General features: G+C 44.8%; 1 protein-coding gene across 10 annotated transcripts in view; it reads right to left on the reverse strand.

Moving 5' to 3' along the window:
- The window catches only part of POLN (DNA polymerase nu), a 157,559-nt gene that overhangs the window by 36,343 nt on the left and 105,249 nt on the right, over positions 1–15,967 (reverse strand). For all 10 annotated transcript variants that reach the window (XM_065544683.2, XM_074039241.1, XM_074039237.1 and 7 more), the window contains 2 exons: positions 15,014–15,091; positions 13,960–14,074 (listed from right to left, as the gene is read on the reverse strand). In XM_065544683.2, the coding sequence (XP_065400755.1) occupies positions 13,960–14,074; positions 15,014–15,091 (193 nt within the window). The remainder of the gene's footprint in view (positions 1–13,959; positions 14,075–15,013; positions 15,092–15,967) is intronic.

Genomic DNA, 15,967 nt, shown 5'->3' on the forward strand with positions numbered 1-15,967 from the left:
GTCTTTAAAATGCAAGTCTTCATAATTAAAAAAAAAAAAATTGAATCTAAGAAAGAAATGAAGATGTTCTCTCTGGCCTGCAGCTGTGGAGAAAGAAACATCAATCACAGACCCAATTTGAAAAGTGTTAAATGGGGAACTTTCACGTGAATAGCCATCCTGGTTTCCTGGGAACTGCAAAAACTGGCATGAATATCCTTAACTACTGCACTCTTCTCTCTTCTGTTACCATGAAATTGCCTTTGGAGGTCTTGCGAGACTCCTAGACTTTAGAATGTATTGCCATGTCCTGTGACAATCATCTTGAAGAAGTCTTGTAATTTTGATAGACTGTCTTACTTGATAAATTTTTTGCCCAGGGAATAATGCTAAAATTGGCATGTGTGAATTCCTAACCCATATAAATACTTACAAGACCTAGCTGTTGAATAAGAAGAGTGTCACTGGCTGTCCCCTCTTTCAGCATACACAGGACCAGCAAATACAAAGCCCAGGGCTCTTCCAGATGATTATTTAACAGATCCTTTGAAACAGTTTTTCAGTTAAATTGCATTTATCTTTTATCATATACTAAATGTTTACACATATTCCAGTAGGTCTTTTTATGGACTTCATTTTTTTCCATTGATCTATTCTGGTTTTTATTCATACCACTGTGTTTTAGCAACTGTGACTTTAATATTAATATATTTTAGTATCTGGCAGGACTTGGTCTTTTTTAGTGCTTCTCTTAAAAAGTTTTTAGGATTATTATGCATTATTTTTGCATCATAAACTGCAGATTAGTTTGTCTAGTTACTAAAAAAACCTTACTGGTATTTTTTGGCATATTTGTTAGGATATTTCTATATTTACATATTAATGTAAGGAGAAGTAACATCTTCATAAAATTGAAGTTTCCAATCTGTCCTATTTTTCACATTTCTCAGATCTTGCACATTATCCATTGTATTATTATAGATATTTTCTTTTTCATTGCACCTTTTCTTCCAATACATTTTCTAACCAGTTGTTTATATTTGGGGAGGTAATTTCTGTATATTAATCTGTGCCTAGTCTTCTTCCAGGTCCTAGTTTTAATAGTTTTTAATAGTTTTCTTTTAGTTGATTCACTTGGTTTCCTAGGCAGATAATCATACCGTCTTCACCAAATGATGGGTTTGCTTCCTCCTTTCCAGGTTTTTTTTTTTTTTTTTTTTTTTAGGCGGAGTCTCGCTCTGTCGCCCAGGCTGGAGTGCAGTGGCCAGATCTCAGCTCACTGCAAGCTCCGCCTCCTGGGTTTACGCCATTCTCCTGCCTCAGCCTCCCGAGTAGCTGGGACTACAGGCGCCCGCCACCTCGCCCGGCTAGTTTTTTGTATTTTTAGTAGAGACGGGGTTTCACCGTGTTAGCCAGGATGGTCTCGGCCTCCCAAAGTGCTGGGATTACAGGCTTGAGCCACCGCGCCCGGCCCCTTTCCAGGTTTTAAGCTTGTTTCATTATTTCATCAACCAGAGTAACCATACATACTAGCAGCAATAGTATCTTTTCTCATCTCTGAGTCTCACAGGGGTGCTTTGGTGTTTCATGCATGGCTTGCGGTGGGTAAATACTGTCAGCCATTGAAAGCTTGGAGGGGTTGCATGATCTGACTGAATCTCAGAGAGATAATGGGGTAGCATTAGGGCGTGGATTGGAGTTGGGGAGTGGGGGACCAGCCAGGAAATTATTACAATGGTAGATGTGGGAGATAACAAAGGCCTAAGCTGAGGTTGTGGAAACAGGAAGAGAGAAAAGGTCTAAGGCCAGGGGGACCACTGGCCTGGGGAATGTGAGGTGGGAGAGAGGAAGAGAGGAGGCATGACCGCTGCCTGAGGTACTGGCCATGGCACTGAGCTCCCTCCAGACCCACTGAGTTTGAAGTGTTTGTGGGATAGCCATGGAAAACCGCCCCTGAGGACTGGAATGCTGGCCTGAGCTCAGGACAGAGAGGAGCTACAATGACCACAACAGCCACATATCAACCACTCCTGAGGTCTTGCCATGAGCCAGGCACTGGGCCACTGCTTCTCCTCTGAGCATCACCTGATCCCACGATACCTCTGCGATGCTCTTCATCTGAACACTTTGCACCTTTGCTCCTTTTGCCTGGTGAGCACCCCTTCTCTTCCTCTGCTGGATTTCTCCTGACTCTTAAACACTCAGTTTCTCCTAAATTCTTCAGAGAAGTCTTCCTGACTCCAAGCAGTCCCAGCTGAGGGTCCCTTCTCTTTCTGGCCAGGGCTCGACTGTGATGATTCTAAACACAGGAGGCTAAGAGAAAGGTACGAGGCATTGACTTGCCAAGACCCAAGGGCTCAGATCAAAGCTCCAGAATCAGACTGTATGGGTAAGGAAGGTGGCTGCTTCTCTCGCTGGACAACTGTGCCCCCCCAGGCACGTTTCTTAAAGGCCCCAGGCCTCAGTTTCCTAATCCATAAGATGGGGACAATAGCAGCATCCTAAGTGGTGGTTGGTATTTAATCAGATGTGCTTAGAAAAACCTAGACATATAGTAAGAACTCGATAAATATTAGCTATTTGTATTGTTAAAGGGATAGAATGCAGAATAAAAAGAGGGAGAGAACGCTCCTAGGTACAGAAAGGAGGATGTCCACAAGGTGGTCAGAACAAAAGTTTAAATTCGGTGAGTTTTTCTTCTAAATTTCGATTACAGCTCCTAATTAACCATGCAGTGAATCACATGTATTGACGCCCACTAAAATTGAAGAAGACTTTTAGGGTAATTTTGTCGCAATTATTTTCTCCTGGCTTTCTCCCTGTAAAGCATGCAGTGTGATTCTTTGTGTGTTGCTCAAGCTCTGGAACTTGGCTGCAGCTAACCAGAGACACCCCGGACAGTGCCAGAAATTTGTGGCTGACATTCACCCCTTCTTCCACGGGTGCCCCCTCAGTATGGCACACTAATCTTCAAAACCTTGATGGGAAATGACAAAATGGCCATGGTCCTCAGGCATGCAAAGACGCTTTCCTCGTGGGCAATGAGGAGACGGTCCACCAGGCTTTTCCACCGAGAGTGGGGGCTCTGCTCATTCACAGGAGTGGGCGTCTGCTCTGCCCGCTAAGCAGAGCTGCTGCTTTAGAGGGTTTGTAGCGCTAGGAGGCTTTGAGGGCTTGTGAAACACTAAATCATTAAAAATCATCAATGATTATAGAAATACTGGAAGGAATTAGATGTGCCAGGGATCTGGTAAATTTTTTAGTAGAAGAATCTCAAAGATTAAGCAATATCATTTAGGAGGAAATGATTGAAAATGAAAAACAAAAAACAGGCCGGCACGGTGGCTCAAGCCTGTAATCCCAGCACTTTGGGAGGCCAAGACGGGCGGATCACGAGGTCAGGAGATCGAGACCATCCTGGCTAACACGGTGAAACCCCGTCTCTACTAAAAAATACAAAAAACTAGCTGGGCGAGGTGGCGGGCGCCTGTAGTCCCAGCTACACGGGAGGCTGAGGCAGGAGAATGGCGTAAACCCGGGAGGCAGGGCTTGCAGTGAGCTGAGATCTGGCCACTGCACTCCAGCCCAGGAGACAGAGCAAGACTCCATCTCACAAAAAAAAAAAAAAAAAAAAAAAAAAAAAGAAAAACAAAAAACAAAAGGAACCTCTGAAGCAGAGCTAATCATGGGGGGAGTCCTTTGCTATAATTAATCGTTACGGCACAACTTTCTTTTTCTTTTTTTTTTTTTTTGAGACAAAGTCTCGCTGTGTTATCCAGGCTGGAGTGCAGTGGCGAGATCTTGGCTCACTGCAAGCTTCGCCTCCTGGGTTCACGCCATTCTCCTGCCTCAGTCTCCCGAGTAGCTGGGACTACAGGCGCGCACCACCACGCCCGGTTAATTTTTTTGTATTTTTAGTAGAGACGGGGTTTCACCATGTTAGCCAGGATGGTCTCGATCTCCTGACCTCGTGATCTGCCCGCCTTGGCCTCCCAAAGTGCTGGGATTACAGGCTTGAGCCACCGCGCCCGGCCGGTACAACTTTCTTAAGGAAGCACCACACAGGGTCTAGGAAAAAATAATGTATGGTAATCAATGTTTAACAATGCAGACAGCCTGAAATCAGTAACATAAATTGTATCCTAAAAGAGCAATAATCAAAATAATACAATATGGCATCTTAATTGCACATTTATTAAACTTTATTTAAATAGAAATTCCCCTTCTGAGAAAAGCAATGAGACTTTTTCAGGGAATGAATGATTGAATGAAATGTAAATTCGATTTCACTCTTTAGTTCTGTCAAATTTTGCTTTAGGTATTTTAAAGTTGTTTTAACAGGTGCAATAAAATTTAGGATTACTATATCTTCTTGATGAATTGGCCCTTTTATCACTATGAAATGTCCCTTTTTATCCAGCAACACTTTTTGTCTTGCAGTTTACACTGATACTAGTCTAGTAATTGGCTTTCTTATGCCTAGTGTTTGCATGACATATTTTTCCTTACCAGCAGTTGTAACAGAGGGAAAGAGATGAAGAGGAACCACGTGCAGACTCTTAAAGTCTTGCTTAGGAGTGACATGTCACTTTTACTCATGTTCCATTGGCAAGTCACATGGCCAAGTCTGACACCTACCGGGTACGGAAGCACCATCTTCCCTGGACAGGGAGCCACAGACAGCAATACTGTCTTCCACACTTGCCTGTACTTTTTCTGTATATTTCTTGGAATTTTCTACACTGACAATCATGTCATCTGCAAGTAGAGGCAGTCTCAGAGAAGCACTCCAAAACCATCTTAAGCAGAAGAAAAAATGAACATATTCTGCAATTAAAAATTCTTCCGGCCGGGCGCGGTGGCTCAAGCCTGTAATCCCAGCACTTTGGGAGGCCGAGACGGGCGGATCATGAGGTCAGGAGATCGAGACCATCCTGGCTAACACAGTGAAACCCCGTCTCTACTAAAAATACAAAAACTTAGCCGGGCAAGGTGGCAGGCGCCTGTAGTCCCAGCTACTCGGGAGGCTGAGGCAGGAGAATGGCGTGAACCCGGGAGGCGGAGCTTGCAGTGAGCTGAGATCCGGCCACTGCACTCCAGCCTGGGTGACAGAGCGAGACTCCGTCTCAAAAAAAAAAAAAAAAAAAAAAAAAAAAATTCTTCTAAGTTTCAGTCTGAAAATGCTGAGTTGAATGCACAGCTGATAAGAATTGTTTTTTATTTGCATTTTATAAAACTTTTAGGAATTCACCTAACGAGCCAAGGACACGATGGTTCCTTGAAGAAGGCGCCTCAATGGCATGTCTTGGGCCCCGCAGTGCATAATGGCTGTGTCTTTTGCTTGTGTGAGTATGCATGTGTGTGCACACGTGTGTGTGTGAAGTTGCTGGAGCTGCAGCAAGCAGCTCTGAGGTCCTGTCTGATGTGCATTCCCTGGGGAATTCCCAGCTCTCTGGGTGTCAGCACCAGTCTCTCAAATTGTGGCTTTATAGTTGATTTCTTTTATTTCTTCCAAACTCCATTTATATAAGCTTAAAGGTTTTTCAAGGAAATTGTTATTCTTTGAAAACATTACTAAATATTTCAGAATATCACATCAAATTGCCTTTTTGCTTTTTGTGTTTCAAACAATAAGGCATTTACATGAAACAAACATTTTTAAGAGTGTATTTGATCTTGCTGCTTTTTTACCACATGCTATTCTAGTCCTCTGTTTGGAACATAAGAATTATTTCCACAGCAACTAATTACAGTGTAAGTCACAAATGTTGGATTACTATTGCTGATGGGGAATTAGAAGCAACCACCATGCAAATATTAAAAGCTTCTTATTTTTGAAGTTCTCCCAAGAACTAATACAAGCTAATAAAATACAGGGAAGACATATGCTATATCCAATGTAGATATGAACTTTTCAAGTTGGCTTTATGAGTGCTCGGCTTGACACAAATCTGAAGAGAATTATTTTCTGTCTAATATGTTACACCTTTGTCAAAAATTGGTAAAGTATATTTGTTTGGGTCTATTTCTGGTTTCTCTTTTCTGTTCCACTGATCTAGTACCTATCCTTCTGTCAGTACCACACTCTCTTGATTACTATATGTATAAAGTTTTAATATCAGGTGGAGTGACTCCTTCCATCTTATTCTTCTTCAAAATGGTTTTAGTTATTCTAAGCCCTGTGCCTTTTCATCTACATTTTAGACTAAGCTTCTCTGTGTCTACAAAAACCTTGTTTGGGTTTTAACAGGAATTGCACTATAAACCTACAGACCAATTTTGGGAGAACTGACATTATTTGTATGTTGAGTTTTCCATACCATGAACATGGTATTTCTCTTGAATTCTTTGATTCCTTTCATCAGCATTTTATACCTTTAGGCATACATATCTTGTATATGTTTTGTTAACTGAAATTTAAGTACTTTATTATCTTTGGAGTGATTTTTTTTTTTTTTTTTTGAGATAGTTTTGCTCTTGTTGCCCAGGCTGGAGTGTAGTGGCTCAATCTCAGATCACTGCAACCTCCACCTCGTGGGTTCAAGTGATTCTCCTGCCTCAGTCTCTCAAGTAGTTGAGATTACAGGCATCCATCACTACAACTGGCTAATTTTTTGTTTTTTTTAGTAGAGACGGGGTTTCATCATGTTGGCCAGGATGCTCTCGAACTCCTGACCTCAGGTGATCCACCCACCTTGGCCTCCCACAGTACTGGGATTACAGGTATGAGCCATCATGCTTGGCCATCTTTGGAGTGATTATTAATGGCATTGCGTTTTAAATTTTGATTTCTGCATGTTCATTGTCAATTTATAGAAATGTGACCAATTTTTGTGAGCTGATTTTGGGACTTGCAACCTTGGTGAACTTACTTATTAATTCTAAGGGTTAAAAACAACTTTTTGTCTGTTCTGTGGGATTTTCCACATAGACAATCATGTCATCTGCAAAGAGAGACAGTTTTATTTCTTCCTTTCCAATCTATATGTCATTTCCTTTTTTTTATCTTGTGCAGTGGCTAGAACTTCGATATGCAATATTAACAAGTTGTTCCTGATCTTAGGGGGAAGGCATCTTTCACCATTAAAATATGTTGTTGGGGCCTGGGTGTGGTAGCTCATGCCTGTAATCCTAGCACTCTGGGAGGCCGAGGCAGGCAGATCACTTGAGGTCAGGAGCTCGAGACTAGCCTGGCCAACATGGTGAAATCCCGTCTCTACTAAAAATACAAAAATTAGCTGGGCACGGTGGCAGGTGCCTGTAATCCCAGCTACTCTGGAGGCTGAGGCAGGAGAATCTCTTGAACCTGGGAGGCGGAAGTTGCAGTGAGCCGAGATTGCATCACTGCACTCCAGCCTGGGACACAGAGAGAGACTCTGTCTCAAAAAAAAAAAAAAAGAAAAAAAAAAAAATCTCCAAGGAAGCCATCTGAGCCTGAGGATTTCTTTTTCAGGAACTTTTAAGGGACAAACTCAATTTCTTTAATAGTTATAGGAATATTTAGGGTATCCATTTCATCTTAGTTAGATTTTGGTAGTTTGTGATTTTCAAGAAATTGGTCCATTTCTTCTAAATTGTTGAATTGTTATAGTATTCCCTTTTTATCCTTTTGATGTCTGCAGAATCTATGGTGATATCTCCTATTTCATTCCTGATATTGATGATTTACATCATCTATTTTCATTTTTTGTCACCCTTGCTAGAGTTTATCAATTTTACTGATTTTTCAAAGAACCAGTTTTTTTCATTGATTTCCTCTATTGTTTTCTGCTTGTCAATTTCATTGATTTCTGTTGTTTATTATTTCATTCCTTCTGCTTGCTGTGGGTTTATTTTGCTCTTCTTTTTCAAGTTTCTTGAGATAGAAACTTATTGACTTGAGATCTTTCCTAATTTCGAATGTAAGCATTTCATGCTATACATTTCCCACTTTACCTATATCCTTCGCCCAGTACTTTGACAAAAATGCTTTGCTGTAATACTTGGTTAGCAACAGCCAGAGTAGCTTTGGGCCCACTGAAGAAAGTAACACTTGTGATCTAATCACCAACACTCGCACTGAATTGCAGAGAGATTCTCTCATGCATTCTAAGGGAGGAAATCCAGGACACCTATTCCATCCAAGCGCTAAGGTGGCAACAAAGCTCAAAGGTTAACCAAGAAGCAAAATGGTCTTCCTGCCTGAACTAAAACCATCTTCTAAGACTTTCTGTATCTCTGGAGAGAGAGCAGGGGTGTTATTAAATTTATTACATACTTTAAAAATTCTATATTGTCTTATATCCTAACTGGAAGGAAAGCGAAAGTGAGAAAAAAGGACACCTTCTGGGAGGAGGGACACAGAGAAAGGCAGGCAAGTAAAACACTCCAGGGTGCACCTGTGTTCAGGTGTAGAGGAGGGGCAGGGACAGAGAGTAAATGACAAGTCCACAAAACCATGCTCAACACCCATCTCCATCAAGGAAATGCAAGTCACAGCTCAATGAGATACCACTTCACACTCACAGGATGGCTAGAATCAAAAAGACAGGTAATACGAAGTATTGGTGAGAATGTGGAGAAGCTTGAACCCCATATACTTATGGGAATGTAAAATGGTGCAGCATTTTTGGAAAATTATTTAGCAGGTCATGGAAAAGTTAAATATGGGTACCACTGAATTGCACATTTTAAATGATTAAGACAGTAAATTTTATGTGACAGGTATTTTACCACAATGAAAAAAGTTAAACATAGAATTATTTTATGACCCAGCATGTCTACTCCTAGGTATATACTCAGGATAAATTTAAATGTATGTCTGCACAAAAACTTGCACACAGACCAGGGGCGGTAGCTCACACCTGTAATCCCAGCACTTTGGGAGGCCAAGGAGGGAGGATCGCCTGAGCCCAGGAGTCTGAGGCCAGCCTAGGCAACATAGGAAGACAATCTCTACCAAAGAGAAGAAAAAAAAATCTAACCAGGCATGGTGGCATGTGCCTGTGGTCTCAGGTACTCAGGAGGCTGAGGTGGGAGGACTGTTGAGTCCAGCAGGAGGTCGAGGCTGGAGTAAGCTGTGAGTGGCAGTGAACCACTGCACTCCCACTAAGGGTGACAGATCGAGATCTTATCTCAGAAACAAAACAAAACAAAACAAAACAAAACCTCAGCCGGATGTGGTGGTTCACGCCTGTAATCCCAGCACTTTGGGAGCCCGAGGCAGGCAGGTTGCTTTGTAATCAGGAGTTTGAGATCAGCCTGGCCAACATGGCAAAACCTCATCTCTGCTAAAAATACAAAAATTAGGCTGGGTGCAGTGCCTCATGCCTGTAATCCCAGCACTTTGGGAGGCCAAGGCAGACGGATCATTTGAAGTCAGGAGTTTAAGACCAGCCCGGCCAATACAGTGAAACCCTGTCACTACTAAAGTTACAAAAATTAGCTGGGTGGCAGTGGCACATGCCTGTAATCCCAGCTACTTGGGAGGCTGAGGCAGGAGAATCTCTTGAGCCTGGGAGACAGAGGTTGCAGTGAGCCGAGATTGTGCCACTGCACTCCAGTCTGGGCAACAGGGTGAGGCCCTGTCTAAAAAAAAAAAAAAAATCAGCCAGGCATGGTGGCATGTACCTGTGGTCCCAGCTACTCAGGAGGCTAAGGCTGGAGAATCACTCAAACCTGGAAGGCAGAGGTTGCAGTAAGCCAAGATCATGCCTTTGGTCTCCAGCCTAGGCGACAGAGTGTGACCCTGTCTCAAAAAAAAACCCAAAACCAAAGCCAAAACCAAAACCAAATCTATATACAAACGTGCATAATGCATTGTTCATAACTGACAAAAAGTAGAAACAACCCAAATGTCCATTGAAGGACATCTGATGAATAGATAAATACATAGATTATTTGCTTATTTATATTGAAATATATAGAATATATTATTCTATATAATAGAATATTTTTCAGTCATAAAAAGGAATGAAGTACTGTTACCTCCTACAGCATGGATACACCTTGAAAAAATACTATGTTCAGTAAAAGAAACCAGATACAAAAGGTTCCCTGTTATACAATTTCATTAATGTGAAGTGTCCAGAATAGGTAAATCTAGAGACAGAAAGTAGATGAGTGGTTTCCAGGGCTAGAAGGCGGGGTGAATTGGGAGTGGTGGTTAATGGGCATGAGGCTTCTTTTCAGGGTGATGGAAATGTTCTGGAATTAGATAGCGGTGACTGTAACTTTATTTTTTGAGAGACAGGGTCTTACTCTGTCAAGGCTGGAGCTCACTGCAGCCTCAACCTGGGCTCAAGCAATCCTCTCTTCTTAGCCTCTCAAGCAGCCAGGACTACAGTACAGGCGTGTGCCACCTCATCTGGCTAATTTTTTTTTAAATTTTTTTTGTAGAGATGGGAGTCTTGCAATGTTGCCCAGGCTGGACTCAAACTCCTGGCCTCAAGTGATCCTCTCCTCTTTGCCTCCCCAAATGCTGGGATTATGGGCATGAGCCACTGTGCCAGGCCAATTGTAACCTTAAAAGGGTGAATTCTATGGTCTGTGAATTATATCTTGATTTTAAAAGATGGTGAGAGCTTGGGAGAAGGATGTTTTCCCAGGAGCGGGGGCACAGAGACCAGGAGAAAGCACCGGGACAGGCAGGGACCAGGGCTGCCGCACACCCACAAAGACCTGTGCAGTCTCTGACTTGTCCCTTGCTGGGGGTGGGGTCTCGCTGCTGTTGCTGGCCCTGGACCTTGGAGCCAGAAACACCCTGGAGGCAATCATTGTCTTAGATGTGAGGAGTTCTGGGCTTCAAATACAAATAAAGGCCTATGTAGGTAAAATGAAAGTTTGTTTTAAGAAGCAAGAAAGAGGTGGCAGTGAGAAAGTATAGGGAGTAAGTGTAGATTTCTTTTGTATAAGCAATAAACGAGGTCTTCAACCAGGTTGAAGATAGGATTTCTTTCTAGGGTTCTATTTAGGGGAATCCTAAAGCAGGATTTTTGTCCCCCAGTAGAGGGGAACGAGGAAATCAACAAGGATATATTAACAATGCTAGAGTAAACATGGAAAATAAAAGGAATATGGATGAAGGCTGCCATGTAAGGCTGGGCTGGTTGTACACCGCACAGCTGTGGGAGGAACCAGGCACACAGGTCTAGACACGTGGCAACTCCTGGAGATCTACACTGCACACTCCTTATCCTGGCAATAGAGAAGCTCCCTCCTTTGAGACAGGAGCCATTGGAGAGAGGGAGGACGGTACATGGAGACACTGAGGCAGGGTGGAAGGGAGTTCAGAAGCCCCTGTCTTAGGCTTTCTACTTTGTCATTTAAGTAAGAGGGGAGGTTCTTTTTGGAGATTAAGAGAGAATAGTAGTTATTTGTGGGAGATCAAAAAAGTCTGGAGCAACAAGAGAAGACAGGAAGTCGAGAATATTAAGGGCTTCTCTGAGTCCACATGGCCTGAATTTCTATTGGACTCAGCTGCCACCACCTTGCAACTTCTTCCAGCACCTGGGGTGGGGTAAGTGGTGAGCAAGTAAGTAATGGGAATCACTCAGGGCTGGAAGCCAGAGAGCAGGGAGAAGTCAGAGGAGCACAGCTTCCTAAGGGGGCAGCTGATGGGGCTGAGCAGAGAGAAGAATGGGTCTGTGTGTGTCCTGGGATCCATCCTGGGACCTTTCCGGAGTGCCCAGGAGGAGCTGGAGCTGACTGGGTCTCCGTGCTTTTGGAGCTCAGTGGGGTACAGGCAAGACTGGCTAAGTGACAGACCTGGAAAGAGATGCCAGGAGGAAGGCCACTGGCAGAGTTGTGAGTGAGGCTAGCGAGGACCCGGTGCAGATCTGGGCATTCAGAGGTGGAGAGTTGGAGTCCCCGAGTGGGCCCTGACTGGGGTGGAGGCCACTCGTGTGAAAGGACCGGGTCACAGAGGGTAGGGTGCAGGGTCTGAGGATGAGGGAAGAGGATGGGAGAGAACAAGAAGATGCCCTGGATATGGGGTGAGAGGCAGGACCCAGTGCTCAAGAGCTGGCCTTGGCTCCTGCTGCCCTGGACCCCACCATGTGCCGTGCTCGTCACATCCACCCAGTACAGTGCCTCTTCCTGGGCTGGGCAAACACTTCATTATTCTTTGCTTTTCTCACTTTCCCTGCTGTCACTATAAACACAATTTCACAGCTACTCCAAAGTCCAGTTGAGTGTACAGTAACATTCTCAATCCTCTGCTCCTGGTATATAAAATATTTCTTCCTGAATTTTGTCATTCAAGTAAGAGTCCTGTGGTGGTAGCCTTTTTGGAGAGATTTTCTGATTCAAACGCAAGTTTGAGTTCTATACTATTTGTTCATTTATTTGACAAATCCTTTGTGAGTCCCCACCCTTTGTGGAGCACAGTAGGGACCAGAGTGGATGAGGTCTCGGCCCCTGGGCGCTGATGCTGCAGCAGGATGAACAGTAGAGCAATACATGAGAATGTGCATCGCACCAGAGACGAGTGGAGACCAGAGAGGAGTGGCAGTGTGCCCAGCATCAGGGGAGGGTGGTCAGGGGAGGGCCCTGAGGAGATGCCGGGAGGGCCCACTTGGATAAGGTGGTGGAGGGAGACACACGGACATTTGGGGAAAGAGCTTCCTGAGCCCCAGGGCAGGAAAGGCCGGAGTGAGGCGGGTAACTGGTGTGCTCAAGACCAGCCAGGGTAGCTGAAGAGGGAGCACAGGGAGAGTGGGTGGCAACCAGGCCAGAAAGCAGCCAGAGCCCTTGCAGGTCCCCCTGCCTTCAGCAAAGACAGAGGCAGAGACAGCACATGGGGAGGGGAGTGCAGGGGCTTAAGAACGCAGGGAATGCAGGGGGCCGGCCTAGTGAGGGGACAGACCCCCCCCCAACCTGCTTAGGACTCTGCTCCTCTGACTTCTCCCCTCTGGCTTCCACCCCTGAGGGACCCCCCGATCCGCTTCCTCATCTCCCACCCCATAGGTGCTGGGCAGCCTTTCTGTGTGACGTGGTGAGGGTCAACAGGTGTCAGGAGATGAGCTGGGAGGGGAAGGGTAGGGAGGGGTGAGGGGGCTGCAGGGGGAGCAGAAGAGGCCCAAGGTGATGGGAAGGTGGTGCCTGCAGCTGCTGAGGAAGGGGACGGTGACTCAGACACAGGGACCTTCCACCAGCCAGCACACCCTCCCCCTCCCCTCCTCAAAGGGGCACTGATGCGCCTGGCCCGGTGAACACCTGCCATGTATACACCTAACACAATAATCACTCCTCCTTTTTGTGGAGTAGAATCTCTCCACCTCCCTTGCAGCTGGTGCAGCTGCATGACCTGCTCTAGAAAGTGGGGTGTAGCTGTTGTCTGCACTGGGCTCTGCAAGAGCCCCTTGACTTTCCTGGGCAGAGGAGAGGGGTGAGAGGAGAGCCTCGCACCTGTCTCTCCATCCTGCTTTGGAGACTGGAGCAGGTATTCCACAAGGAGGAAGAGAAGCCAACGTCCTGAGAATATGATGCAGAAGGACGGGCCTGGGACGACCCTGCCAAGCTGCCCAACAAAACCCGAGCCCATCTGCCTCTGGAATTCTCCAAGAGTGTAAGCCACTCAGGCAGGGTCTTTCACCTGCAGCTCAAGAAGCCCCTGGCCCACAGACGGGCTGGGGTGTGAGTGCGCAGCAAGCACCTTGCTCTCCTCGGAGGGCAGCGGCTCACAGCCAGCACCGTGGGCTCACTCTTTCCATGTTGCTCACCTGTAGGGTGCAGGACTCGCTGGTTATTTTATCATTTCTATTATATTTTCTAGGAACGGACTTCTTTTTAGTGGAGAAGAATCATCCCTTCTTTCACAATTAGGTAACTCATGGCATCCTAGTTATCTACTCTTCTTTTCAAAATGATTAACTACTAGCCACATACACAAAAAAATATATAATTTCTGTCTTATGAAAGTAGCCTTGGAATAATTCAGGCTTTTAAACTCATATTGGCCTTCCTGCAGATCTGATAATATTGTGAGTTCATATAGCTTACCACTGTGAAGTCAGAGTAGAAAATACATCATCTCTTTCAGATTCCTGGAATAACTTCAGAAGTTCTGGATCCCCAGATAAATGTGCAAGAATGCGCAATTCAATCTGTGAAAAGTCTGTGAGATACAGTTCTGCATTAATTTAGAATTTGCCAGCAATGTTCCTCGTGGTTGCTGCCCAACCCGGCCACCCTCAGACTCTCCTGACTGTAGCCTCAAGGTCCACGTCCCCGCCTCCCATCTCCCAGGGTCTTCTGGCCTCAGTGTCAGGAGGTGAGAAATGAAATGGGGAGGCTCGCACAAGGTGAGGAGGCTCAGGAGTGAGTGAGAGTGTGTGCGTGGAGGGGAGTTGTTGTTATAAATAGGATGACCAGTTACCTTATAGGCCTCATCAACAAAATGACATTGAGCAAAGGCATGGAGGAGGCAAAGGAGTGCACTAAGATGGTCTCTGGGGAAGAGGAATGGCTGGGAAAGGGCCTGGAGTGGAGGTGATACTGAGCTGGGAGAAGCAGGGCCGGGCAAGGCCGCAAAGAGCAGGGCAGACAAAGCACGGGGGTGGGGACCAAGGGTATCTGGGATTTAGATATGGTGATGAGGGGACACTGGAAGCAAAACTTGTTATTATGTACTGTGCCTTAGAATTTATTTGAAAGAGGCTGGCTGCAGTGGCTTATGCCTGTAATCCCAGTACTTTGGGAGGCCAAAGTGGGCAGATCACCTGAGGTCAGGAGTTCGAGACCAGCCTGACCAACACGGTGAAACCCTGTCTCTACTAAAAATACAAAAATTAGCCAGGCGTGGTGGCGCACACCTGTAATCCCAGTTACTTGGGAGGATGAGGCAGGAGAATCGCTTGAACCCAGGAGGCAGAGGTTGCAATGAGCCAAGATCGCACCATTGCACTCCAGGCTGGGCCACAAGAGCGAGACGCTGTTTCAAAAAAAAAAAAAAGAATTTATTTGAAAGAATGAATTCCATAAGTACCTTTGAATTGTTCAATTTCTAAACCATTGAACTCTATGAAAATGCATAAAGTAAGCTACAGAAACGTACCTGCTGCTAGAAAGGTGTGGCCTTTGGATGAAACAAACATGGCCCTCGGGGAGATCGTGAGAATTTCATCTTCTTTACCTGAATTGTTATTTCAAGAGCATTTAGTGACTTTGGTCATGAACTGACATAGCTATTCCTTAATACAATATTATTTGAATATTATTCTAAAGTCAAGAGTTAAGATTTTAAATTTTTCTGAATATTTTTATGAATTTAATTTTTTTTAGAGATGGGGGTCTCACTTTGTTGCCCAGGTTGGAGTGCAGTGGCACAATCATAGCTCACTGCAGCCTTGTACCCCAGGGCTTAAGCAATATTGCTGCCTCAGCTTCCCAAAGCAAGCTGGGACTACAGGTGCACACCGCCATCACCAGCTCATTTTTAAGTTTCTTATAGAGATAGGGTCTCACTATGTTGCCCAGGCTAGTCTCAAACTCCCGGACTTAAGCAATCCTCCTGCCTTGGCCCCCCAAAGTACTAGGATTACAGGTGTGAGCCATGGTGCCTGGCCTTATTAATGTAACTTAAAAATAACATATTACTACTGAAAGTTAACTAGGTTTTCTGTCTTTTTAAAATTTTCTGTTTTGTCTAGAATTCTTAGTGAAGAAAAGAAAAAGTCAAATGTTGACAACTGAATGCATTCCAGTAAAAGCAATCTTGAAACTCTCTGAGCCTCACTGATTGAAGGTCTATGTGGGAAGCACAATTGTGATTTTCCCACTGAAGACATTTTAAAGGGGCAGCAGGGGATGAAGCTGCTCAGGATCCCTCTCCATGGACCCTATTTCAGGGCAGTTACATGTATTTTAGAAAAGACTGCTCATCGGGGTGGGGAGCAGTAGCTCACACCTGTAATCCCAGCACTTTGGGAGGCCGAGGTGGGAAGATCACTTGAGCCCAGGAGTTTGAGACCAGCCTGGGCAACATGATGAATCCTCATCTCTACTAAAA

The sequence above is a fragment of the Macaca fascicularis genome, chromosome 5, assembly GCF_037993035.2.
Source record: "Macaca fascicularis isolate 582-1 chromosome 5, T2T-MFA8v1.1".
Lineage (NCBI taxonomy): Eukaryota > Metazoa > Chordata > Mammalia > Primates > Cercopithecidae > Macaca > Macaca fascicularis.